Source organism: Mobula birostris, chromosome 11, assembly GCF_030028105.1.
Source record: "Mobula birostris isolate sMobBir1 chromosome 11, sMobBir1.hap1, whole genome shotgun sequence".
Taxonomy (NCBI): domain Eukaryota; kingdom Metazoa; phylum Chordata; class Chondrichthyes; order Myliobatiformes; family Myliobatidae; genus Mobula; species Mobula birostris.
Genome location: NC_092380.1, coordinates 113,835,159 through 113,863,072, shown reverse-complemented (window position 1 = coordinate 113,863,072; position 27,914 = coordinate 113,835,159). Strand labels below are relative to the sequence as shown.

The following is a 27,914-nucleotide window of genomic DNA, read 5'->3' as shown; positions in this document are numbered from 1 at the left end:
GGCTGATTGGCAGGAAACAGAGAGTGGGAATAAAGGGATCCTATTCTGGTTGGCTGCCGGTTACCAGTTGTGTTCCACAGGGGTCTTGTTGGGGCCGCTTCTTTTTACATTGTACATCAACGATTTGGATTATGGAATAGATGGCTTTGTGGCTAAGTTTGCTGACAATACGAAGATAGGTGGAGGGGCCGGTAGTGCTGAGGAAACGGAGAGTCTGCAGGGAGACTTGGATAGATTGGAAGAATCGGCAAAGAAGTGGCAAATGAAATACAATGTTGGAAAGTGTATGGTTTTGCACTGTGGCAGAAGAAATAAACGGGCAGACTATTATTTAAATGGGGAGAGAATTCAAAGTTCTGAGATGCAACGGGACTTGGGAGTCCTTGTGCAGGATACCCTTAAGGTTAACCTCCAGGTTGAGTCGGTGATGAAGAAGGTGAATGCAATGTTGACATTCATTTCTAGAGGAATAGAATATAGGAGCAGGGATGTGATGTTGAGGCTCTGTAAGGCGCTGGTGAGACCTCACTTGGAGTACTGTGGGCAGTTTTGGTCTGCTTATTTAAGAAAGGTTGTGCTGACCTTGGAGAGTGTACAGAGAAGATTCACTAGAATGATTCCAGGAATGAGAGGGTTAACATATGAGGAACGTTTGTCTGCTCTTGGACTGTATTCCTTGGAGTTTAGAAGAATGAGGGGAGACCTCATAGAAACATTTCGAATGTTGAAAGGCATGGACAGAGTAGATGTGGCGAAGTTGTTTCCCTTGATGGGGGAGTCTAGTACGAGAGGGCATGACTTAAGGATTGAAGGGCACCCATTCAGAACAGAGATGCGAAGAAATTTTTTTAGCCAGAGAGTGGTGAATCTATGGAATTTGTTGCCACGGGCAGCAGTGGAGGCCAAGTCATTGGGTGTATTTAAGGCAGAGACGGATAGGTATCTGAGTAACCAGGGCATCAAAGGTTATGGTGAGAAGCCGGGGGATTGGGACTAAATGGGAGAATGGATCAGCTCATGATAAAATGGCGGAGCAGACTCGATGGGCTGAATGGCCGACTTCTCCTCCTTTGTCTTATGATCTAATATATCTGGGATACCTTGCATGAACAGACCTCATCAGGTCACGTCACCATTTCTCAACTGGTTTAAGGTCTGAACTCTGACTTGGCCATTCCAAAGCACAAATTTTCTGCTTTCTTAAACCACTCTTTTGTTGATTTACTTTTGTGTTTTGGATCATTGTCTTGTTGCATCATCCAAAATCTATGAAGCTTCAGGTGATTCACCACTACCCTGACATTCTCCTGTAAAATGTCTTGATACAATTTTGAATTCATTTTTCCCTCAAGCTGTCCAGGCCTGAGGCTGCAAAACAGGCCCAAACCATGATGTTCCTTCCACCATGCTTCACAGTTGGGGTGAGGTTTTGGTGTTGGTGTGCAGTGCCCTGTTTCCTTCAAACGTAGCAATGTGCATTTCTGCCAAAGATTTCAACGTTTGTCTCATCTGTCCACAGAATATTGTCCCGGAAGCATTGTGGATCATCCAGGTGGTCTTTTGCAAATTTGAGACATGCAGCAAAGTTTTTTTTGAGAGCAATGGGTTCCTTCAGTATGTCCATCCATGAACACCAATCTTGTTCAGTGCTTTTCTTGTAGTGGATACATGAAAAGCGACTTTTGCAAGTTCTCGATGTTTTTGGTTTTTTGCTGTTACCCTTTGGTTCTTTTTTACCTGCTTCTTGGTGTGATCTTTGCAGGACCCCCACTTGCAGAGAGAGTAGCAGTAGTACTGAATTTCCTCCATTTGTAGACAATTTTTCTTGCTGTGGACTGATAAATACTCAAGTCTTTAGAAATGCTTTTGTAGCTTTTTCCAGCTACAATTTTTCTTCTAAGGTCATCTGAAAGTTGTTTTGATTGAGGCATGGTGCACATAAATAGATCTTTCTTGAGAAGAGCAGGTTCTGTCAAGAACCTAACTTTGTGTGTCAGATCACACTTTATGAGCAATTAACGCAGAAAATCAGGTAATTGCAAAAGGTTCATAAACTTTTTCTTGCAACTGTAGATCCAAGTTGTTCCCCTCCATTGACCTCATTTACCTGGCTGAACTTCTATTTAAACTGAACAACTTTTCTTTTAATTCCCACTGCTCAGCCCTGCGTTCCTTCAGCTTTTTCTGTGTTGTTCCAGATTCCAGCATCTATAGTCTCTTGTGTCAACCAAATACTGGTTCAGGTTCACAGCAATAGTAGAAAGAAGAATTGAAGGATGGTGGTGTGGCAGGGTTTTGCTGCTATTTCGTAAAGATTTAAAAATATTCCTGGATTTAAAATTTAAATTGGTTTTCAAAAACAGTTGCCTTATGGAATCCATTTGCCTTTTGTTTCTTAACCACAGGCAACAGGACTCTCTGCTGAACACATGCGCATTGTCCTGGAGCGCTGTTGCAATGATCTGCGGCTGCTTCATGTACTCAGCAAGACACTGAAGGCTGAAGGATTCTTCCGCAGTAATAAGGTGAGTAAAAGAAGGAAGGCGGCCAGAGCTGGACAGTTACAGATATGTGATTCAGGATTGTTTACTGTCATTTCCAGTATGCAAGTGCAAAGGAAAACAAAATAATCGTTACTCCGGAGCTGATGCAGCAGCGACAAAAGATAAATAAGACAATAATAAAAAAAACAACAAATATAAATAGATAGCTTATATATGTAGATAGATTGATTGTATGTCCATAAAGTGATGCTAGGCACAGGAATGTCTATACCTAAGGTGACTGACAGGAAATGATAAAGCCTTGGTGGTTGGTGGTGTGGAGGGGTTGGTAAGCCTTCTGTGAAGCCCTCCATTGGTCAGGGTTGATCATGGATATTGTGCCCTTGTGTAATACTCAAGCCAAGGGCTATGATATGGAGAGTAAGCTGTTGCCCGTGCAGCACGCTCACCCTCTCCACACAACTGATGAATCCAAAGGCATGGCAGAGACCGATGCTGTTTGGCACCAGTGATATTGCAGGAACTGCCAGTCAATGTTGAGCTTAATGTGGGACTGTTTTAAGGACTACAGTTCAGAGTTTTTTCTCATGGTTTACTCCCAAAGCGTTCCTCATGAATGGATATAGCCACAAGGCAGCAGAGGTTTGAGATCAGAGTTTTTCTTCTCCTAGTTTAGCTTCCAACCACAGCTGAGAAGCCCAATCTGTCCAAAGTGATTGGTTTTAAGGCACCAGTATCGACCTTTGCCCTTTCTCCTGTCAATTGAAATGGTTCAGCTGAGTTTATTGGCTAAGCTACACATGAAGGCCAGGAACAGGACTTGGTTGTCAGAAACTATTTGAGATGCAGATCTTTAGGAGCATTTAATAGGTAATGGGAGCTTATCCCCACGACCTCTCCCAGCTGTAACAGCCTTAAGGCATCAGATCAGCCTTACTGCTTGGGGAAGTAACTCCAGGTTAATGGCAATGCAGCAAGTAGGGTTAAAACCTTCTGGTATGAAACCAATTTTAACAGAACCTAATAGAATGAAGTGATTATAAAATACAGTTTTGCTGGAAGGGGAAAGTATTTTAATTTGGATGATAATTTTCATACTTTTTAGTATTCAAATATTTCACTTTAGCACACAGGAAAGCTGTAAAACAGGTAGACAAAACTGCCTAACAGATCACTGGCACTGGCCTACCTGCCATATATACAGGAAGGTGCTGGAAAAGCGTTAGTAACATCATGAAGGACCCCAACCATCCTTCTCATGGACTGTTTGTCCCACTCCCATCAGAGACGAGGCTACATAGCACCCACGTCAGGACCACCATACTCAAAAACTTACTTTTCCCAAGCAGTAGGGCTGATCAACACCTCCACACCCCCAAACACCACTACTTTATCATTTCCTGTCAGTCACCTTATGTACAAACACTCCTGTGCCTAACATCACCTTATGGACATACAATCGATCTATGGATATAAGCCATCTTAATGTATTTATATTTATTTTGTTTTAATTATTGTGTTCTTGATCTTATTGTGTTTTCTTTTTTTGTGCTGCATCAGATCCAGGGCAACAATTCTTTCGTTCTCCTTTACACTTGTGTACAGGAATTGATGTAAAGCAATCTTGAACCTTCAGCCTATTTTGTTGACGCTGTGGCTCAGTGCAAGCCCCAGTTATTTTGTCTGTAACTTACTTTTTCTGATGCTCATTCGTCCCCTCCGATTCTTTTGCCATGTTAGCATTCATTTCAAGAGAATTTCTTGAGCCAAAGGGAGGTGAATCATGGCAAAGATGGCTATAGAGGTCAAGTCATTGCATATATTTTAAGTGGAGGTTGATAGGTTCTTGATTAGTCATGTTGTCAAAGGTTACAGGGAGAAGGCAGAACAATGGGGTTGAGGGATTAATAAATCAGCCGTGATAGAATGGTGGAGTGGACTCGATGGCCTGAATGGCCTAATTCTGCTCCTATGTCTTATGGTCTTATAACCTACCAAGCCAGATCTCTGGTATATAGGTTGAAACCAGAGCACCCAGGGGAAGCCTGTACAGTCATGTACAGATTCCCTCAAACGGCTGTAGTGATTATGATTGAACCCTGTGTCACTGGGGCTACTGGGGAGCGGTTCTCTCTGCTTGTTCCCTTGTGCTGCTCCTGTTGTACAGCTAGTATTGGCATTCAGTGAGAACTATAGAGAGGGTCTGTGTGTGCACTTGTGTGTTGGTGTATAGGAATGTAAGAATGTGTTCCCAATGGAAGGCACAGTTATATTCCTCAGTTAATGTAACATGATATATCAGTTTAAATCATTACAACTCTTATCTCTACAACTCCAGAAGTTCACATACTTTTTTGAACCTAGATTGTGATTGTTTAAATAGTGTACTTGGTATTGACGAGAAGTGGTACAATTGTTTGTGTGCTATTAGTTTAAGCAGATTATCTTTGTCTATTATTGTGACTTATATGAAGATCACACGACACTTTGAGTAATTAATGCAGAAAACCAGGTAATTGCAAAGGGTTCACAAACTTTTTCTTGCAACTATATGTAAATTGATAATGAATTTACTTTGATAGTTGAAACTTCTGTATGTTTCCCCACTAAGATTGAATGTAGAACACTGAACAGTGCAGAACTGCACAGGTCACTTTGCCCATGATGTTGTACTGGTCTTGATGCCAATTTATGCCAAATGCCCTCCCTCCTATATATCATCCATATCTCACCATCATATTCATGTGTACCTGTAAAACCCTCTTAAACTTCATCAGACTGCCTGCTTTCACGACTGGATTGCATTATAACTGTTGAAGAGTGTATGCCCTCTCTGTCAACGTGATATTCAAACCAGGGCAGTACAATATGGAGACCAAGTTATTGCCCATGCAGTAGGCTTCCCCTTTCCACGCAGCTGATAAGTCCAAAGAAACAGCAGAGACTGATACAGTTTGGCACCAGTGGTGTCACAGGAGTTCAACGCAGACCTGCTTAGGGACCCCAGCCATGGATTTTTTCTCGGGGTTTACTCCTGAAGCTTTCCCCATGTGCAGGAATAGCTACAAGGCCAGTGGAGATTTGAGATCAGAGTTTTCCTTCTCCTAGATGAGCTGCCAACCATAGCTGATGAGCCCCATCTGCTCAAAGCAACTGACTGTGACCAACCTTTGCCCCTTCTCCTGACAGTAGAAACAGTTCCACCTTGATTAGTCGCTAAGCCACATGTGAAGTTCAGGAGATGCACTTGGTTGTCAGAGAACAATGCTGGATAAGCAAGAAGGTTTGGATAGCACTGATTCTGTGAACTGTAGAATAGTATGCTACGGTGGCACAGAGATTAGCGGAACACTTTACAGCACTGGCAACCCAGGTTCATTTCTGCTGCTCTCTGTAAAGAGTTTGTACGTTCTCCCCAAGACCACATGGGTTTCCCCCGGCTGTTTGTTTCCTCCCACAGTCCAAAGCTGTAAGCGTTTGGGTTAGTAACTTGTGGGCATATGACATTGGCATCACCTGCAAAATGCTTCAGCATGCTTGGACATTGGTGTGGTTGTTGACACAAATGATGCATTTCACTATATCTTTTGATGTACATATGACAAATAAATCTAATCTTCAAATCTTTTAACATTAACTTCAATCCATGTTAACCTGAGTTTTAATGTGCTCTAGGTATTTGTCGAAAGCTCGGACACGCAGGATAATCAGGTGCCATTCACTGAATCGCATCTCTGGCATCTGCTGGACCAGCACTCCAACACCATTCGGTTGTACGTTTCATTACCAGAGCAGTCACCAGGCTCCCAGGGACTGAGGTACCTGCATCAGAAAGCAGCAGGGGATCCCGCCAGCCAGGAGGACAGCTGTGAGTCTACAAGGGGGTCCTCACGCAGGAAGCCAGTGGAGGCAATTTTGGAGGAGAGCACAGAGAGACTGAGAAACCTTTCACTGTTGCAGCACCAGCAGCAGTCTTCCTGCAGTTTGGGAGGGAATGGCGATGGGCCGAGAAGCGCTGAAGGCAGTGACTTTGAAACAATTGAGTCCCCATCTCAACATCTTAAATTGTCGGTGTCTGTGGACAACAGAGAACTGGAGAACCGGATTCCCTCGTGTGACGCTGAGGCACCATTGCAGTCAGAGGAGCGGTCGGACTCCGATGTAAACAATGACAGGAGCACCAGCTCTGTGGACAGTGACATCCTCAGCTCTAGCCACAGTAGTGACACTCTGTGCAACGCCGACACCGTCCCCATGTCCCTAACCAACGGCTTGGACTCCCACAGCATCACATACAGCCGGCGCTCAAAGGCCAGCGAAGGGAAGAAGGAAACATGGGACACAGCAGAAGAGGATTCGGGGACGGATAGCGAGTATGATGAGAACGGAAAGGGCAGAGGACTTGCGCGGAATATTTACTTCAAAGCAGAACAGTTCGCATCAGAGGATGGATCAGGTGATGGACAGAGAAGTATGTTGCCTCTGTTTAGTGCTTACTAAAATGACTTTTGTTCTTGGGTATATTTCTAACGTCACCAATCTGCTAAATAAGGAGTAATATAACTATAAAATACTGTAAATACACTAGCAGTCATGTTGTGGGTGCTGGTCATGGAGTCATAGAGCAGCACAGAAGCAAGCCTTTGTGCCCATCCAGTTCGTGCCAAACTATTATTCTCCTTGGTCCCATTGACCTGCACCCAGGTCATAGCCCTTCATACTGGTCGGATCCGTGTACTTATTCAAGCTTCTCTTAGATGGTGAAATCAACCCCGCATCCACACCTCTGCTGGCAGCTTGTTCCACTCTTGACCCTCTGAGTGGAGAAGTTCCCCCTATGTTCCCCTTAAAAATTTCACCTTTTACTCTTAACCTATGACCTCTGGCTGTAGTCTCACCCAACTTCAGTGGGGGAAAATAAAACCTTATCTATACTCTTCATAATCTTTTATACCTCTATCAAATCTCCCCTCATTCTTCTATGCTTCAGGGACTAAAGTCCTAATTGATTTAACCTTTCCCTATAACTCAGGTCCTCAAGTCCTGGCAACATCGTTGTAAATGTTCCCTGTACTCTTTCAATCTTATTGATATCTTCCTGAAGGTGAGTGTCAATGGTGAAGTTGCACATGGAACATTGCGTTCAGTTTTGGTCACCCATGTTACTAAACTGGAAATGACGCAAAGTTCACAAGGATGTTGCCAGGACTTGAGTGACTGTTATAGGGAGAGCTTGGACAAGGTAGGACTTTTATTCCTTGGAGCGTAGGAGATGGAGAGGTGTGTATAAAATCACGAGGGCCATAGATAAGGTGAATGCACTTGCTGTTTTTCCCAAAGTTGAGGAATCAGGATGTAGTGGGCATAGGTTTAAAGTGAGAGCGGAAAGATTTAGTGTGAACTTAAGACCCCAACAATTCTTTAAACGTCCGCATGTATATGCAGCGAGTTACCAGAAGAAGTTATACAATAATTATTTGCCACAGTTAAGACCATAAGACATAGGAGCAGAATTAGGCCATTTGGCCAATTGAGTCTGTTCTTCCATTCCATCATAGCTGATATATTATCGCTCTTCAACCCCACTCTCCTGCCTTCTTCCCATAACCTTTGATGCCCTTACTAATCGACATGTCAACTTCTGCTTTAAATGTACCAAAAGACTTGACCTTCACAGTCGTCTGTGGCAATGAATTCCACAGATTCACCACCCTCTGGCTAAAGAAATTCCTCTTCATCTTTGTTCTAAATGGATGTCCTTCTGTTGAGGCTGTGGTCCTAGACTCCCCCACTATAAGAAACCTTCCCATGTCCTCTCTGTCCAGGCCTTTCAATATTCTATAGGTTTCAATGAGATTCTGCACCCCCCCCCCCCCATTCTTCTAAAGTTGGACAAATACCTGACTTAGAAAGGTTTAGAAGGTTAAGAACAAACACTGGTAAATGGGACTCACTTTGAATGGGCATTTTGGTTAGTTGGACCAAAGGGCCTATTTCCATGCTGTATCACTCTGTGACTGTCTTGTAATTCCTGACCTTAGATGCATTGAGATATACCCATTCCAGCAAACAATTTGTATTTGCATTTGTGTAGTTTGTAGATTTAATTTACCTTTTTGGATATGGGTTTTGTTGGACGAGTGTTTGTTACCCTGGTAGTTGGCTGTGAGCATCCTTGAACCACTGCAGGTGCTGGAAATGTGGAGCGATACAGAAGGTTAGAGGAACTCGTGGTTCAGGTGGCATCTACTGGAGGGAAAGGGACAATTTCTGACAGTAATGGAGCAGTTTGCAACAAAGTGTTGTAAGCATATATGATAGCAATGTTAAAGGAGTATTTGGACAGACGGGGATGACTTGCAGACAGATGGGATTAGTTCAGACAAAGGCCATTGTCACTGCAGACATGGTGAACCAAATGGCCTGTGTCTCTACTGTACTGTTTGAAGTACACCACTCCCATCACCCCTGCAACCTCACGCTCTGAACACAACATTCTGTATTCTCTCCACACCAATCCTAGCCTCACTGTCAAACTCAGCACAGAAACAGGCCCTTTGGCACATTGTGTCAGCATTGACCAGAATCAGGTATATTATCTGACCTATTAATCAGGTAATTGCTGGCATATGTCATGACATTTGTTGTTTGGCGGCAGCAGTACAGAGCAATGCAGAACACTAAAAGCCATAAATTACAATAAATATATATTTAAAATAATAGATTAAATAGTAGTGAAAATAAAGAGGGAAAAGAAAATACTGAGGTCGTGTACATGGGATCAGTGTCCATTCAGAAATCTGATTGTGGAAGGGAAAAGCTGTTCCTGAAACATTGAGTGTGTGTCTTCAGGCTCCTGTACCACCACTTTGATGGTAGCAATGAGAAGAAGACATGTCCTGGGTGATGGGGGTCCTTAATGATGGCTGCCACTTTTTTGAGGCATCACCTTTTAGCAGTCTCCTGGATGCTGAGGTGGCTAGTGCCCATGATGGAGCTGGCTGGATTTACAATTTCGTGCAACTTCCGATCCTGTTCAGTGACCCTTCCATACTAGACGGTGATGTAACGTGTTAGAATGCTCTCCATGGTACATTTGTAGAAATTTGCAAGTGCCTTTTGTGACATGCTGATTCTCCTCAAACTGCAGTGCCTTCTTTGTAATTGCATCGATATGTTGGACCCAGGATAGATCCTCAGAGATGTTGACACTCAGGAACTTGAAACCACTCACCCTTTCCAATCCTGATCTCTCGATTAAGACTGGTGTGTGTTCCCTCAACTTCCCCTTCCTGAAATCTACAATCAACTCCTTGGCCTTACTGACATTGAGGCAAATTGTTGCCGGGCCAGGTGGTTGCTTGGGCAGAAGTTGAATCTAGGCATGACCAACCTCACAAAACACTTCATCACAGTAGATGTGAGTGCAAGTGGGTGATAGTCGTTTAGGAAGCTCACCCTTCTCTTGGGCACTGGTATGTTTGTTACACTTTTGAAACAGGTGGAAACCTCTGACTGCAGCAGAGAGAGATATTGAAAGTGCACATATAAAATGCAGAAGGAACTCAGCATTCTTGAGAAGGGTTTCATCCTGAAACATCGACTGTCTGTTCATAGATGCTACCTGTTCTGCTGAGTTCCTCTAGCATTTTGTGTATGTTGCTTTGGATTTCCAGCGTCTGCAGAATTTCTGTGTTTGAGAATGAAGGTGTCTTTGAACAGTTGCTTGGCACAGGTTTTCAGAGCCCTACCTGGTACACCATCAAGGCCTGACACCTTGCAAGAGTTCATCCTCTTGCAAGATGTTCTGACATTGGCCTCGAAAACAGAGAACACAGGATCACCAGGGATTCACACAGGTGTAGTTTTATTCTCTCTTTCAAAGTGCGTAAAAGGCTTTGAGCTCATCTGATAATGAAGCATCACAGAGATTCATGATGTTAGGTTTTGTTTTGTAGGAAGTAATGGTGTGTAAATCTTGCCAGAGCTGACATGCATCTGATTCCGTCTCTAACCTCATTGGGAATTGTTTCTTTTGCTCTTTTACTTGTATAGTTCTGGAGTACCAGTCCTGATGCTAGTCTAACTAATCATATCTACCTGCAGGTCATCCCTGGCTATTCATGCATCTGTCTAAATGCCCCTTAAATGTTGTTGTCACATCTGCCTCCATCGCTTTGCTTTGTCACAAACTACTCCATGGCCTGTCCATTCAACATTCTCATCACTCTACAGTTAAAGTGGTTTATTATTGTCAAAAATACTGAAGTACAGTGGAAAACTTGTCTCACTGTTCATACAGATCAGATCATTACACAGTACACTGAGGTAGAACAAGGTAAAACAATTGCAGAACACAGAATAAAGTGTTACAGTGAAAGTGCAGGCAGATATTAAGCTGCAAGGCCATAAAGAGGTAGATTGTGAGGTCAAGAGTCAGTGTTGGTGTACTGGGCAGATTTTCATTCAATAGTCTTAAAACAGCCTGGTGGGACTTGCTATTTGCTGCCCAGTGGGAAGGGGGAGAAGAAGAAAGAATGCTAACAACAGGAATTCTGCAGATGCTGGAAATTCAAGCAACATACATAAAAGTTGCTGGTGAACGCAGCAGGCCAGGCAGCATCTCTAGGAAGAGGTGCAGTCGACGTTTCAGGCTGAGACCCTTCGTCAGGACTAACTGAAGGAAGAGTGAGTAACAGATTTGAAAGTTGGAGGGGGAGATCCAAAATGATAGGAGAAGACAGGAGGGGGAGGGATGGAGCCAAGAGCTGGACAGGTGATAGGCAAAAGGGATACGAGAGGATCATGGGACAGGAGGTCCAGGAAGAAAGACAAGGGCGGTGGGGGGGGGGGGGACCCAGAGGATGGGCAAGGGGTATATTCAGAGGGACAGAGGGAGAAAAAGGAGAGTGAGAGAAAGAATGTGTGTATAAAAATAAGTAACAGATGGGGTACGAGGGGGAGGTGGAGCATTAGTGGAAGTTAGAGAAGTCGATGTTCACGCCATCAGGTTGAAGGCTACCCAGACGGAATATAAGGTGTTGTTCCTCCAACCTGAGTGTGGCTTCATCTTTACAGTAGAGGAGGCTGTGGATAGACATGTCAGAATGGGAATGGGATGTGGAATTAAAATGTGTGGCCACTGGGAGATCCTGCTTTCTCTGGCGGACAGGGCGTAGGTGTTAAGCAAAGCGGTCTCCCAGTCTGTGTCGGGTCTCGCCAATATATAAAAGGCCACAAGAAGAAAGAATGTCCAGGATGGGTGGGTCCTTTGATTATGCTGGCTGCTTTACTGAGGTAGCGAAAAGTGTAGGCAGAGTCCATGGAGGGGAGGTTGGTTTCTGTGATGTGCTGAGCTATGTCCTCAGTTCTCTGCAGTTTAATGTGGTCACGAGCAAAGCAGTTGCTGTACTAAGCTGAGATGTGTCCAGATAGGATGCTTCCTATTGTAGTTTGATAAAAATCAGTAAAGGACAAAGAGGGCATACCATATTTCTTAAGCCACCCTGAGGAAGTAGAGCTTTCTTAAATGTGGACTCTATATGGTTGGACCAGGACAGACTTTTGGCAATGTTCAGCCAAGGTATCTGAAGCTTTCAACATCTCCTCTGTACCTACTTCCGCCCTTTCGTGGTAGCCATTTCAGCCCTGAGAGAAAGCCTCTGACTATCCACATGATCAATGCATCTCATCATCTTGTACACCACTATCAGGTCACCTCTCATCCTCCATTGCTCCAAGGAGAAAAGGCTAAGTTCACTCAACCTATTCTCATAAGGCATCCTCCCCAATCCTGGCAACATCTTTGTAAATCTCCTCTGCACCCTTTCTATGGCTTCCACATTCTTCCTATAGTGAGGCGACCGGATGAGCACAATACTCCAAGTGGGGTCTGACCAGGATCCTATAGAGCTGCAACATTACCTCTCGGCTCTTAAACTCAATCCCACAATTGATGAAGCCCAATGCACCATATACCTTCTTAACCACAGAGTCAACCTGCACAGCAACTTTGAGTGTCCTATGGACTCAGGCCCCAAGATCCCTCTGATCTAACACACTGCCAGGAATCTTACCATTAATACTATATTCTGCCATCATATTTGACCAACCAAAATGAACCATCTCAAACAGTCTAGCCTGCGGGAGTCATCACTTCCCCAGTTGTAGGTTGATTCATTATAGAGCCTAATGTCCGAGGGTAGGAATGACCTCGTATAGCGTGCTGTGATGCTGTGCAGTTGTCTTAAACTGTTACTAAAATTGCTCCTTTGTTCAGCTAAGGTGGCACGCAGGGGGTGAGAAATACTGTCCAGAATTGCCAGGATTTTCTGTTGGGTCCTTTGTTCCACCACAGCCTTCAGTGTGTCCAGTTTGACTTCTATAACAGAGCCAGCCTTTCTACTCAGTTTATTGAGCCTGTTGGCATCACCTGTGTTGATGGCATTGCCCCAGCACACCACCACATAGAAGATTGTACTGGCGACATGTGTAGGAGAGGTCTGTATACTCCAAAGGACCTCAATCTCCTCAGAAAGGAGAGGTGACTCTGGACCTTCTTGTACATGGCCTCAGAGTTGTTGCTCCACTCAAGCCTGTCATCCAGGTACTTGTAGGTCCTTACCACACCCATTTCCTCACCATCAGTGGTAATGGAGCAATGCAGGCTTAGTCTTGCTAAAGTCAGAATCAGCATCAGCGTCAGATTTATTATCACTGGTATGTGACATGAAATTCGTTAACTTAGCAGCAGCAGAGAGAAAAAATAAATAAATCTATTACAGTATATGTATATTGAGTAGGTTTTAAAAAGTGCAAAAAACAGAAGTACTGTATATTAAAAAAGTGAGGTAGTGTCCAAGGGTTCAATGTCCATTTAGGAATCAGATGGCAGAGAGGAAGAAGCTATTCCTGAATCACTGAGTGTGTGCCTTCAGGCTTCTGTACCTCCTACCTGATGGTAACATTGAGAAAAGGGCATGCCCTGGGTGCTGGACGTCCTTAATAATGGATGCTGCTTTTCTAAGACACCGCTTCCTTGAAGATGTCTTGGGTGCTTTGTAGGCTAGTACCCAAGATGGAGCTGACTAGATTTACAGCCTTCTGCAGCTTCTTTCAGTCCTGTGCCGTAGCCCCTCCATACCAGACGGTGATGCAGCCTGTCAGAATGCTCTCCATGGTGCAACTATAGAAGTTTTTGAGTGTATTTGTTGACGTGCCAAATCTCTTCAAACTCCGAATTAATTATAGCCACTGTCTTGCCTTCTTTATAACTACATCGATATGTTGAAACCAGGTTAGATCCTCAGAGATCTTGACACCCAGGAACTTGAAGCTGCTCAATCTCTCCACTTCTGACCCCTCTATGAGGATTGATATGTGTTCCTACGTCTTACCCTTCCTGAAGTCCACAGTCAGCTCTTTTGTCTTACTAATGTTGAGTGCCAGGTTGTTGCTGCGACACCACTCCACTAGTTGGCATATCTCACTCCTGTATGCCCTCTCATCATCATCTGAGATTCTACCAACAATGGTTGTATTGTTTGCAAATTTATAGATGGTATTTGGGCTATGCCTAGCCACACAGTCATGTGTGTACAGAGAGTAGAGCAGTGGGCCTCTGGGGTGCACCAGTATTGATGATCAGCAAGGAGGATATGTTATCAACAATCCGCACAGATTGTTGTCTTCTGCTTAGGAAGTCGAGGATCCAATTGCAGAGGGAGGTACATAGTTCATCACCATCTCCTGTATCTACTGATGTTGAGCTGCAGATGATTCAGCTTGCACCATTTGACAGAGTCCTCCAGTCCTCCCTTTATACACCCAACTATTGCTGAATGCTCAGAGAATTTCTGCAGATGACATGACTCAGTGTTGTATCTAAAGTCCGAGGTATACAGGGTAAACAGGAAGAGAGTCCCAGTGCTGCTTATAGCCATGTCTGATACACAGCTCCGAAGCTGCACATAATGTGGTCTGCCAGTCAGGCAGTCCATTATCCAGGATACAATGGAAGTTCCAGTCTGCATTGAACGGAGCTCTTCCCCCAGCAATGAGGGTTGTATGGTATTGAAGGCACTTGAGAAATCAAAAAACATGATCCTTACAGTGCTGCCCTGCTTATCCAAATGGGAATAGGTTCTGTTCAGCGGGTAGATGAGAGCATCATCGGCACCAATGATGGGCAAACTGCAGGGGATCGAGGGCTGATCTGACAGGGGTTGGAAATCTGGTTCTGATTCCAATTCTGCTGCTTACCCCTGCTGCTTGCAGTCTGTTGGTCAGGAGGTTAGGGATCCAATTGCAAAAGGAGATGTTGAGGTCTCGGAGCTCTCCATTAATTTTACAGATGGCAGTATTGCATTTTTACTCTGAGTTCTGATTTTGTCCACAAGGGGACAATGTCTTTTCCACATGTGCCTGTCAATCTTACACTGTAATTGTGAAGATCTTTAAAATGATCAAAGCTGGTGAGTGTGCAAACTTACAGTTGTGAATCCTTTGCAGTTACCTGGTTTTCTGCATTAATTACTCATTTAATCTAAGTCTGATCATCTAAGTCACAATAATAGACAAAGACAATCTGCCTAAACTAATAACAAACAAACAATTGTACTACTTCTCGTCAATACTGAGTACACCATTTAAACAATCTTTCTAGTTTCAAAAAAAATTATGTGAACCTCTGGGGTAATGCTTTCTACAGAAGCTAGTTGGAGTCAGGTGTTCAAATCAATAACATGAGATTGGAGGTGTGGGTTGTCGAGGTGCCCTACCCTATAAAAAAGACATACAACATTGGGTTACTGACATGGCCTGATCTTTTCAAAAAAGATATTTATTTGCACCATGCCTCGATTCAAAACAACTCAGAGGACCTTAGAAGAAGAATTGTAGCTCTGAAAGGCTACAAAAGCATTTCTAAAGACTGGAGTGTTCATCAGTCCACAGTAAGAGAAATTGCCTACAAATGGAAGAAACTCAGTACTCTTGCTACTCTCCCTAGGAGTGGGCATCCTGCAAAGGTCACACCAAGAGCACAACGTGCAATGATGGAGGTGAAAAAGAACCGAAGGGTAACTGCAAGAGACCTGCAGAAATCTCTGGAACTGGCTAAAGTCTTTGTTCAGCTCATCCCAACTGTGAAGCATGATGGAAGGAGGATCATGGTTTGGGACTGCTTTGCTGCCTCAGGGCCTGGAGAGCTTGCAATCGTTGAGGAAGCAATGAATTCAAGATTATGCACGTCTGATCAGCAGCCACAGGAAACGTTTGGTGGAGGTTATTGCTGCTAAAGGAGGTTCTACCAGTTATTAAATACAAGGGTTCACATACTTTTTCCAGCCTGGACTATGAATGATTAAGCAATGTGTTCAATAAAGACATGAAAGTACACACATAAAAGTTGCTGGTGAACACAGCAGGCCAGGCAGCATCTCTAGGAAGAGGTACAGTCGACGTTTCGGGCCGAGACCCTTCGTCAGCAATTTTATTTGTGTTGCTTGAAATTCCAGCATCTGCAGATTTCCTCGTGTTTGCGATGAAAAGTACAATTGTTTTTGTGTTATTAGTTTAGGCAGATAGTGTTTGTGTATTTTGACTTGGGTGAAGATCAGACTACATTTTATGAGTAATAAATACTGGAAACCAGGTAATTGCAAAGGGTTCACAAACTTTATCTTGCAACTGTAGATAGTTTCTCTTTGGCTCGCATCTGCCTGTTCGCCAGTGATCTTACTGCTTCTCCCATCCTCCTCCACTTTCTTGCCTTTCTTTCTTTCCCTCCCTCCCCCATCCCCCCACCAATCATCTTGTAAGGAAGAAGCATTATTTGCTTCAACCATGACATGGTTCAGATGGGGAAATTGCAAACCCAGTAATGTGGAAGTAAAAAACTTGTCATTTTATATCTATCAATACAAGTATCTGGTTTGTTCAGCACCATGAAGATGTGAAAAAGAAAGTAATGAAAAATATAGAAGGTATTTAACCTACAGATTTTTGATGTTGGGAAGAATACTAAAAAGTAGAAATTACTCCCCTGACAGAAAATCCGAATTAACCTCGCATACCTCTTGGCAATGGATAACCCGGAGGCCAGATTACACATTTTGGCAAAGGAATAATAAACTTGCATGTTTGGTAATCCTGCCTTCATAAAACTTGCCATGAGTAAGGCCACAGGAATTGTCCTTATTTATTATAAAATACCAGAATTACTGAGTAAGGGGATTAAGAAGGAAACAGTCTTCAGATTTGCCGTTACTCTGTTGTTTAAATATCTTTTCTGTTTAAAGTTTATAGGACATTTCCTGAATGTAGATCTGCTGTCCCAGTGGAGATGTGATAGTTCCCATTACTGCCTCCTGCCCCTACTCCCCCGGTGTTCACTTTCAAGATCCAGTTCCTCTAATGTGCTTGCTGACAGGAAGAACTTTGAAGTTAAAACTGATCCTTGGGGTAAAGTTTGGGTAGGGACCCAAGTCAGTAGTTGCCAGCCTTGTTACAATTTTGGGCAAAGCTCAGAACATAGAACTTCGAACAGTATAGCACAGTACAGGCCCTTCAGCCCAGGTTGTTCTGCCAACCTTTTAACCTACTCTAAGATCAGTTTAACCCTGCCTCCATCTTTCTATCATCCATGTGTCCATCTAAGAGTCTCTTAAATGTTTCCAAAGTGTTTGCCTGTACCACCACCCAAGGAAGCATGTTCCAAGGACCCACCTCTCCAAGTAAAAAAGCCTGCCTCTGACATTTCCTGATACTTTGCTTTCATCTTAAAATTATGTGCCCTGGTATTAGCCATTTTTGCCTTGGGGGATAAAGTCTCTGGCTGTACACTCGATGTATGCCTCTTATCATATTATACATCTCTATTAATTCACCTCTCATCCTCCTGCTCTCCTAAGAGAAAAGCCCTAGTTCAACCTTTCCTCATAAGATATGCTGTCTAATCCAGGCAGTATCCTGGTAAAGCTCCTCTGCACCCTCTTTAAAGCTTCCATATCCTTCATATAATGAGGTGGTCAGAATTGAGCACAATATTCCCAAGTGTGGTCTAACCAGGGTTTTTAAAGCTTCAACATTACCTTGCACCTCTTGAACTCAGTTCCCCGACTAATGAAGACCAACACACCATGCACCTTCTTAACCACCCTATCAACTGGCGCAGCAAGTTTGAAGGATCTATGGTAGCTGGAGTAATGATTTGGGACTATAGTCTTCAAGCAGGAGTACATGGGTGAGGCTACAGGGGGCTTTGATTCTGATACAGATTATGTGGGATTCTACCTGGTGTTAAGAGGCCACAAAAATTGACTGTAACAAAAAGAATTGGTAACCCCATAGGTTTCCTTTGCTTCCTTCTCACATTCCAAAGTCGTTCAAGTTGGACGATTAATTGGTTATATGGTTGTAATTGAGTGGCATGGGCTTATGGGCCAGAAAGGAAAACTGAAGTGGATCTTCACTCTGTGAGTGGTGAGAGTGTGGAATGAGCTGCAGCGAAAGTGGTGAATACAGGCTCGATTTCCAAATTTCAGAAAAATTTGGACAGGTACATGAATGGGGGAGTATGGAGGGCTGTTTTCCAGGTGCAGGACGAGGGGAGTAGGCAGAGTAGAAGTTCAGCATGGACTAGATGGGCTGAAGGGCATGTTTCTGTGCCCTACCATGGTTAGAAGAGTAAGTTTATTTTGTGTAGAGTTGCAGAGTCATGGAGCACTACAGTGCAGAAACAGGCTCTTCAGCCCATCTATTCTATGCTGAACCATTAATCTGCCTAGTCCTATTGAGCTGCACCCAAACCATAACCCTCCATACCCACCAACCCCTATTCATGTACTTATCCAAACTTCTCTTAAATGTTGCAGTTGAACCCACATCCACCACTTGTGCTGGCAGTTCATTCCACACTCACCACCCTCTGAGTGAAGGAGTTCTCCTTAAACATTTCACCTTTCACCCTTACCCCATGGCCCCTAGTTATAGTCTTACCCAACCTCAGTGGAAAGAGCCTGCGTGCTTTTACCCTGTCTATATTCATAATTTTATGTACCTCTATCAAATCTCCTCTCAGTCTTCTATATTCTAGGGAATAAAGTCCTAAACAGTTCAATGTTTCCTTATAACTCAGGTCCTCAAATCCCAGCAACATCCTTGTAAATTTTCTCGGCACTCTTAAAATCTTATTTACATCTTTCCTGTATGTAGGTGCTGGAACTTCACACAAAACTCCAAATTAGGTCTCAGACCATAAGACTATAGGACATAGAAGCAAAATTATGCTGTATCCACTGAACTCTGCCATTTCATCATGGCTGATCCATTTTTCCTCTCCTGCCTTCACCATGTATCCCTTCATGCCTTGACCAATCAAGAATCTATCAACTCTGCCTTAAAAATAGAAATTCCACAGATTCACCACTCTCTGACTAAAGAAATCCTTCCCCATCTCCGTTCTAAAAGGACACCCCTCTTTCCTGTGTCCTTTGATCTCATCATAGGAAACATCCTCTCCAAATGGTCTCTATCAAGGCCTTTTACCATTCGATAGGTTTCAGTGAGGTCACCCCTTATTCTTCTAAATTCTAGTGAATACAGATCCAGAGCCATCAAACGCTCTTTATATGACAATTTATTCAATCCTGGAGTCATTCTTGTGAACTTCCTTTGAACCCTTTCCAGTTTCCGCACATCCTTTCTAAAGTAAGCGGCCCAAAACTGCGCACAGTACTCCAAGTGAGGCCTCAGCAGTGCTTTATAAAGCCTCAACATTACATCCTTTTATATTCTAGTGCTCTTGAAATGAATACTTCATTTGCCTTCATCACCACAGACTCAACCTGCAAATTAACTTTTAGGGAATCCCGCACAAAGACTCCCAAGTCCCTTTCCACCTCAGTTTTTTGGATTTTCTCTTCTTATGGAAAATAGTATACCCTTTCATTCCTTCTACCAAAGTGTATGACCATACACTTCCCACTTCTGCCACTTTGTTGCCCATTCTCCTAATCTAAGTCCATCTGTAGCCTATTTCCTCAAAATTACTTGCCCCTCCACCAACCTTCGTCTTGTCTGCAAACTTTGCAACAAATCCATTGATTCCATCATCCATGTCATTGACGCATAACGTAAAAAAATTGGTCCCAACCTAGACTCCTGTGGAACACCACTAGTCACCAGCAGCCAACCAGAAAAGGCTCCCTTTATTCCCACTCTTTGCTTCCTGCCAATCAGCCACTGCTTTATCCATGCTAGAATCTTTCTTGTAATACCATAGGCTCTTAAATTGTTAAGCAGCCTCGTGTAGCGCCTTGTCAAAGGCCTTCTGAAAATCCAAGTACAAAGCGTCAAGCGATTCTCCTTTGTCTATGCTACTTGATATTTCTTAAAAGAATTCCAACAGATTTGTCAGGCAAGGTTTTCCCTTGAGGAAGCCGTGCTGACTATGGCCTATTTTATCATGAGATCTCATCCTTAATAATCGAGACCAACATCTTTCTAAGCACTGAGATCAGATTAACTGGCCTATAATTTCCTTTTTTCTGCCTCCCTCTTCTTGAAGAGTAGAGTGATATTTGCAAATTTTCAGTCTTCCAGAAGCATTCCAGAATCTAGTGATTCTTGAAAAATCATTACTAACGCCTCCACAATCTCTTCAGCCACCTCTGCTCAGGTAACTTCAGACCTCTCAGTTTCCCAAGAACCTTCTCTCTAGTAATGGCAACTTCACTCCCTTCTGACCCCTGCACTCTGGAACTTCCACCATACTGCTAGTATCTTGCACAGTGAAGACTGATGCAATATACTTATTCAGCTTGACCGCCTTTTTCTTGTTTCCTAATACTACCTCTCCAGCATTGTTTTATAGTGGTTGCAATATCCATTATAGCCTCTCTTTCACATTTTATGTATCTGAAGAAACTTTTGGTATCCTCTATAATATTATAGGCTAGCTTATTTTTGTATTCCATCTTTACCTTAATGACTTTTTTTAGTTGTCTTCTGTTTGTCTTTAAATGCATCCCAATCCTCTGACTTCCCACTATTTTTTGCTGTATTATAGGCCCTCTCTTTAGCTTTTATGTCGGCCTTGACTACTCTTGTTAGCCACAATTGTGTCATCTTGCCTTTAGAATACTATCTCCTCCTTTGGATGTCTGTGTCCTGTGCCTTCCAACCATTCTTGCTCTTCCAGTGTTCTTTTCCAGTTAATTTTGGCCAACTCCTCTCACATGTCATTGTAATTCCCTTTATTTCACTGTATTACTGATGCATCTGACTTTAGTGTCTTCTCAAATTTCAGAGTGAATTGGATCACTCGCCCCTAGGGCTGCTTTTACCTTGAGTTCTTTAATCAATTCTGGTTCTTTGCACAACACCTAATCCAGAATAGCTGATCCCCTATTGGGCTCAACTGCAAGCTGCTCTAAAAGGCCATTTCATAGGCACTCCAGAAATTCCCCCTCCTGGAATCCAGCAGCAACCTGATTTTCCCAGTCTACCTGCGTATTGAAGTCACCCATGACTTTTGTAACATTGCTCTTTGGCATGCATTTTCTATCTCCCTTTTTTATTGCATAGTCATAGTCATACTTTATTGATCCTGGGGGAAATTGGTTTTCGTTACAGTTGCTCCATAAATAATAAATAGTAATAGAACCATAAATAGTTAAATAGTAATATGTAAGTTATGCCAGTAAATTATGAAATAAGTCCAGGACCAGCCTATTGGCTCAGGGTGTCTGACCCTCCAAGGGAGGAGTTGTAAAGTTTGATGGCCACAGGCAGGAATGACTTCCTATGACGCTCTGTGTTGCATCTTGGTGGAATGAGTCTCTGGCTGAATGTACTCCTGTGCCCAACCAGTACATTATGTAGTGGATGGGAGACATTGACCAAGATGGCATGCAACTTAGACAGCAACTTAGACATTTGTAGACCATATCCTTACTACTGTTTCGGGGTCTGTATACAACTTCCATTTTCTACTACTTCAACATGACATCTCAACTCCACTGGCAGTTGTAACTAATGTGAGTTGGGAAGGGTTCTTGAGCAACTTTTAAAGCTTGTTTTGCTCTTCAAAGCATTAACATTTAATATGGAAATAGTTCAAGATACCTCTGATGCACAAAGCAGACTGTCTGAGCCACAGATGTTTAGGCTAGCTGCTAAAATGAACACATACTCCTTTTAGAATTTTGCTTTAGTAGTTAGTCAGCTTTAAAGTGCTGTCCAAGTGTAATCATCCCCTGAAACACATTTCATCATCGTGAGCAAATCGCCCTTTTCATTGCTTTCTTGCGTTCTAATAAATCACTGAGGATCAAGGTTACAAAATGATTGTATTAGTCTTTTCCACTTTTCTGCATGAGTTATTTTACTGTAAGGTTAATATTAGATTAGCTTTACTTATCGCGCAGACATCAAAACATACAATGAAATGTGTTGTTTGTGTCAACAAACCAGCACGGTCCAAGGATTATACTGGGGGCAGTCCAGCACCAACATCGGCATAAGGACAATTTACTAAAGATACTTCTGTAAGCTAAGTTCAGGTTCAGGTTTATTGTCATCTGACTGCACATGTGTACAACCAAACGAAACAGTGTTCCTCTAGACCAGGGCTTCCTCACCTGGGGTCCACAGACCCCTTAGTTCATAGTAGGGGTCTATGGCATAAAAAGCTGGGAGCTCCTCTCCAGACCACGGTGCACCCACAATAATTGAATAAACACACAGCACATAAAACAAAATATTACTATAAAAAAGTAAAAATATAATTCAAAGTGCATGTAGTGAGCAGCCTAAGGCTACGTCCACACTAGACCGGATAAATCCGTAACTGAAGCCTTTTCTCTTCGTTTTGACCCTCCGTCCACACTGAAACAGCATTTTCCTCCCCCGAAGCCCTCGTGTAAATTTGAAAACGTCGATTAGGCAGCGTAGTGTGGACGGGGTAACCAGAGATTTCTAAAAACGCTGTCATGATGTGCCGGAACAGATTGTGGCGGCAGCGCAGCATTTCATTGTTTTCTTGAATGCAATCCCCCACACAACCTAACAATTTCAGAACAGACGGCAACGAGACTGAAGCCAGAAGAGTTAGAAATGTACTCACCAAATACTTTGACCCATAGCTTACTGAGTAAATAAGTATACTCACTTTGCCCTGTTTTCTGTCCTTGCTTGTATGGAGGTGGTTTACCTATTTATGCAAGTACTTTTCTGACAATGGACGTGTACAGCCTAATGTAACATTGTATGGAAATACAAGATAACAGTGATGCAGGCACGTTTTATACATTTAACAAGGTGCTTTATTAATGTAACAGAGTTAGTCAGTTTTTCAATGTTCGTCGTCAGCTGGGTCATACTGTCCATGAACTCCCTGTCAGTTGCCTCCATACGTTCCAGTATTTGTTTTTTTTTTTAGTTTTAAGTCCTCCTGCGTGAGAGTCAACAGCTGTCCGTTGTTTGACAATTTCCTTTTAAGTTTTTCTAGTCTGTAATTGCACAAATGTGCACTTTCACAACGAGATTGGACACCAAACATATCGCTTGTTTTCCGTAGATGTGCCCTGCGCTTGCCCAGTAGGAGGAGATTCACCCAAGTACCTGTTTTAATGTGGACGGAGGTATTTTCAAAAACGCTTTGTGTGTGGACGCCTATCGTTTTTACGCGAAACCGGCATTTTCAAAATTATCCGGTCTAATGTGGACATAGCCTAAGTTAACAGTACAGTAAACAGCTCACTGTCCTAGTGTCAAGACCTCGCTGGTGGCAGGGTACTCATTAGTCTCACAGCCTGAGGGAAGAAGCTGTTACCCAGTCTGGCTGTCCTAGTCCTGATGCTTTTATACCTCCTTCCTGATGGTAATGGACCAAAGAGATGTGGGATGGATGGTAGGGATCCTCAACAATGTTTCGGGCTATTACCAGTTTACCAGCTGTTCAGTTTTGTAATCCCTTCTTCAAATGGGTCACTATTAATCTGTCAGATAGTAATTATATTAGTGGGATAAGATACTGCTTAAAACCCATTTCTTTTACCAAACTTCTTGACCAAATATTATGTGTCAGTTTACGTTTAGGAACCTTCTCTGAAGCATTTGGAAAAGGGCAGGACATTCTGGATTCTGACATGTCAGTCCTGTTCCTGTTCCCACAGAAACACTGGCTGCCGAGTATTTCCGGCATTTTCTGTCTTTCCTTTAGGCCACTTCCCTCCTCGAGCCTCTTGCACTATTGACCATCAACCCTAGACATCACCGCACATAAATGTCTGAACCCAAAACCCTGAATAAACAGTTGTTAAATGGAAACTTGTTCATTTCAGGTTCAACACTAATAATTGGCCCAACATTTCCAGCAGAGAAGTTCGAAATAAATTTATTATCAAAGTGCATAAATGTCACCACATACAAACCTGAGATTCACTTTCTTGCAGGTATTTACATGAAAATGCAGAAATACAATAGAATTTACAAAAAGAAAAATATGCATAAAGACCAACTGCAAGAGACATTTGAGGCCCTGCTTGTTGGTTGGGATTAACCATAGATGTGTCCTAGCTGTCTACATGATACACCAGCCAGGGCAGTATGATATGGAGAGCAAGCTGTTGGCCACACAGCAGGTTTCCTCTCTCCACACAGCTGATAACTCCAAAGGAACACCAGAGACTAATACAATTTAGTGCCAGCGGCATTGCAGGAGTTGCCAGTCAGCATTGAACTCAATGTAGATCTACCTTAGATACTCCAGCTCCAGACTTTTCCTCTCCAGCCATGAGTGGGTAAAGCTGCAAGGCACACCGGTTTGAGATCAGATGTTTCATAGAAAACATAGAAAATAGGTGCAGGAGTAGGCCATTCAGCCCTTTGAGCCTGCACCGACATTTATTATGATCATGACTGATCACCCAACTCAGAACACCGCCCCAGCCTTCCCTCCATACCCCCTGACCCCTGTAGCCACAAGGACCATATCTAACTCCCTCTTAAATATAGCCAATGAACTGGCCTCAACTGTTTCCTGTGGCAGAGAATTCCACAGATGAGCTTCCTTCTGGGTGAGCTGCCAGCCATGGCTGATGAGCCCCGTCTACCTAGAGCAACTGGTTTTAAGACACCAGTAACCCGCTTTTGCTCCTTACCCTGTCAGTAGAAAGGGTTTCGCTGAGCTTAGTAGTTAAGCCACACATGAAGGCCAGGAGCTGGACTTGGTTGTCAGAGGCAATTTGAGTGGCATGCCATTGGGAGCATTTAATGGGTAATGGGAGTTTATCCCCATTACGCCCCTGGCTATGACAACCTTAAGAAACCTTCAAATCACTAACTACAAATAATAAAAAAGTACTGAGAACATGAGTTGTAAAGGGTCCTTGAAGGTGAGTCTGTAGGTTGTGGAATTGGTTCAGAGTGAGGTGAGTGAAGTTATCCATGCTGGTTCAGGAGCCTGATGGTTGTGGGGTAATAACTGTTCCTGAACCTGGTGGTGTGGGACCCAAGGCTTCTGTACCTTCCTGTGTGATGGTAGTAGCGAGAAGAGAGTATGGCCTGTGTGATGGGGGTCGTTATTGACGGATGCTGCTCACAATGTAGTGACAAACCACAATTAAGTAAGTAATCACATGAACTTATCCCTTCTGCCTACACAATAGCCATATCCTTCCATTTTCCTCACATTCATGTACCTATATAAACATCTCTTAAATGCCCTAATGTGTCTGCCTCTACCAGCGGCCCTGGCAGTGCATTCCAGGCACCTATCTGTGTATTAAAAAACACAACTTGACCCTCATGTCTCCTTTAAAATTGCCCCCTCCCACCTTAAATGCACTCCCTCTGGTGAACGGAGTGCTGACCTTAGTAGAACTAGGATCTGTTGAATTGGACTGTAGCTGTACAAAGTTGTGGTTAGACAATAGCTGGAGAGCTGAGCACGTCTGAGCTCTACATTATAGGCTTAATGGAAAACGTATGGACTCGGTTAAATATGAGGAGACATTATACAAAGTGGAATTTAGAAGGTAATGTGATTGAAGTTGCTCGGACACGAAGGGGAACTGATTAAAGAGCTATTTCAGATTTCACTCCAGATTGGGTTTCAAACGAGAGCCAGGTTAATTCTGTGAGGACAGTGGAAGTTTCTTCAACAGATTGTTATGAAGTTAATTTATATCTGAGAGTGGCATTTAAGTTCACCAGAAGTGATAATAATGCAGATATGTGGAGTTTGTTTTCTGGGTAGTGAAATGAACTTGGCTCCTCTAAATCACTCCATGTTTATTCTTATTTTCTTTATTAGTCTACTTTTAAGTTTTCCAAGATGGATTTTTATTCCCTCTATGATGGGTTCTGCCTCTATAACAAGTACTGATATAAAATAATAATCTAGTCTGCCCTATCTTATCCTTTTGTATTTAAATCACAATGAGCATATATTCAAAATACCCACTTTTATCTTAAACAATTTCAGGTCAAATTTTATTCTTATCTTGATTTTGAGATTTCCTAGTTTTTATTTTGTCCCTCTTCTCCCCCTCCCCAAATCAGCTGCATCAACTTTTCCTTGCAAGTTTTCTGTTTTATTTGTCTGTGCAATGTTTTTCTGTGCCTTTTTGTTTTATATTATTAGTTACAGAATCAGTTGTCCAGGGATATTTTCCAGTTTGAAGCATTCAGTTCTTGTCATTCACAGATATAAACTGATTCTGGAATGCCTTAAGTTTGTCATTTTAATCTCTCTCTCCCTTCCAACATGTACCCTCTGAATACCAATCTTCCGAAACCTGGAGAAGGCCTTTTCTTACTAAAAGCTCTATTATTTCTCCCCTTAACCACCTCTATCCACAGACTGTGTGGAGGCCCAAGTCATTGGGTATATTTGAAGCAGAGGTTGATAGTTTCTTCATTAGTAAAGGCAGAATCAGGTTTAGTACCACTGGCATGTGTCATGTAATTTGTTATTTTCTGGCAGCAATACATTCCAATGCATAGAGATAAAAACTATAAATTACAATAAGAAGTATTTGCCTAGGTGGATTGGAGGAGGATTCTGGTGGAAGTAATTCTCAAATGGCAGGGGTAGGCAACCGTGGCTGACAAGGGAAGTTAAGGACCGAATCAAAGCTAAGGAAAGGGCATATACGGTAGCAAAAGTGAGTGGAAATTGGATGATTAGGAAACTCTTAAAATCCGATAAAAGGCAACTAAAAAAGCTATAAGAAGGGAAAAGATGAAATATGAAGGCAATAATATAAAGCAGGATACTAAAAGTTCTTTCTGTTATATAAAGAGTAAAGGGAGGTGTGAGTTGATATTGGACCACTGGAAAATGATGCTGGTGAGCAGGTAACGGGGGACAAAGAAATAGCAGATGAACTTCATAATAACTATGCATCAGCCTTCTCCATGGAACACATTAGTAGTGTGCCAGAGGTCTGTGAGTGTCAGGGAGCAGGAGTGAGTGTCATTGCTATTGCAAAGGAAAAAGTGCTAGGTAAACTGAAAAGTCTTAAGGTGAATAAGTCACCTGGACCAGATGGACTACATCCCAGTGTCCTGAGAGAGATTGCTGAACAGATAACGGATGCATTGTTCATGATCTTTTAAAAATCACTTAGTCTTAGAGGACAGGAAGATTGCAAATATCACTCCACTCTTTAAGAAGGGAGGAAGACAAAAGAAAGAAAATGATCGGCTAGTTAACCTAACCTTAGTTGGGAAAATGTTGGAATCTATTATTAAAGATGAGGTTTCGGGGTACTTGGAGACTAATGATAAAATAAGTCAAAGTCAGCATGGTTTCTGTAACGGGAAATCTTGCCTGACAAATCTTTTAAAGTTCTTTGAGGAAGTAACAAGCAGGGTAGACAGAGAAAAAGCAGTGGATGTCATTTACTTGGATTTTTAGAAGGCATTTGATAAGGTGCCACACATGAGGCTGCTTAACAAGATAAAATCCTGTGGCGTTACAGGAAGATACTGGCATGGATAGCGGAATAGCTGACAGGCAGGAGGCAGTGAGTGGGAATAAAGGAGGCCTTTTCTGGTTGTCTGCCAGTGACTAGGGGTGTTCCTCAGGGGTCAGTATTGGGACCTCTACTTTTCACTTTGTATGTCAATAATTTAGATAATGGAATTGATGACTTTGTGGCAAAGTTTGTGGGTGATACAAAGATAGGTGGGGGGGTAGGTAGTGCTGAGGAAGCAATGCAATTGGAGCAGGATTTAGACAGATTGGAAGCATGGGCAAAAAAGTGGCAGATAGATTACAGTGTTGGGAAATGTATGATAATGCATTTTGGTAAAAGGGACAATAGTGCAGACTGTTATATAAAAGGGGCGAAGGTTCAAACATCAAAGGTGCAGAGGTACTTAGGGAATCCTCGTGCA

At 42.8% G+C, this 27,914-nt stretch overlaps 1 protein-coding gene across 5 annotated transcripts in view; it reads left to right on the top strand.

Annotated features, from left to right (window-relative positions):
• Positions 1-27,914, top strand: part of usp47 (ubiquitin specific peptidase 47) — a 229,929-nt gene that overhangs the window by 164,722 nt on the left and 37,293 nt on the right. For 4 of the 5 annotated variants that reach the window (XM_072272899.1, XM_072272896.1, XM_072272898.1 and 1 more), the window contains 2 exons: positions 2,406-2,525; positions 6,180-6,975. In XM_072272899.1, the coding sequence (XP_072129000.1) occupies positions 2,406-2,525; positions 6,180-6,975 (916 nt within the window). The remainder of the gene's footprint in view (positions 1-2,405; positions 2,526-6,179; positions 6,976-27,914) is intronic. The other variant, XM_072272897.1, reaches the window with a different exon arrangement.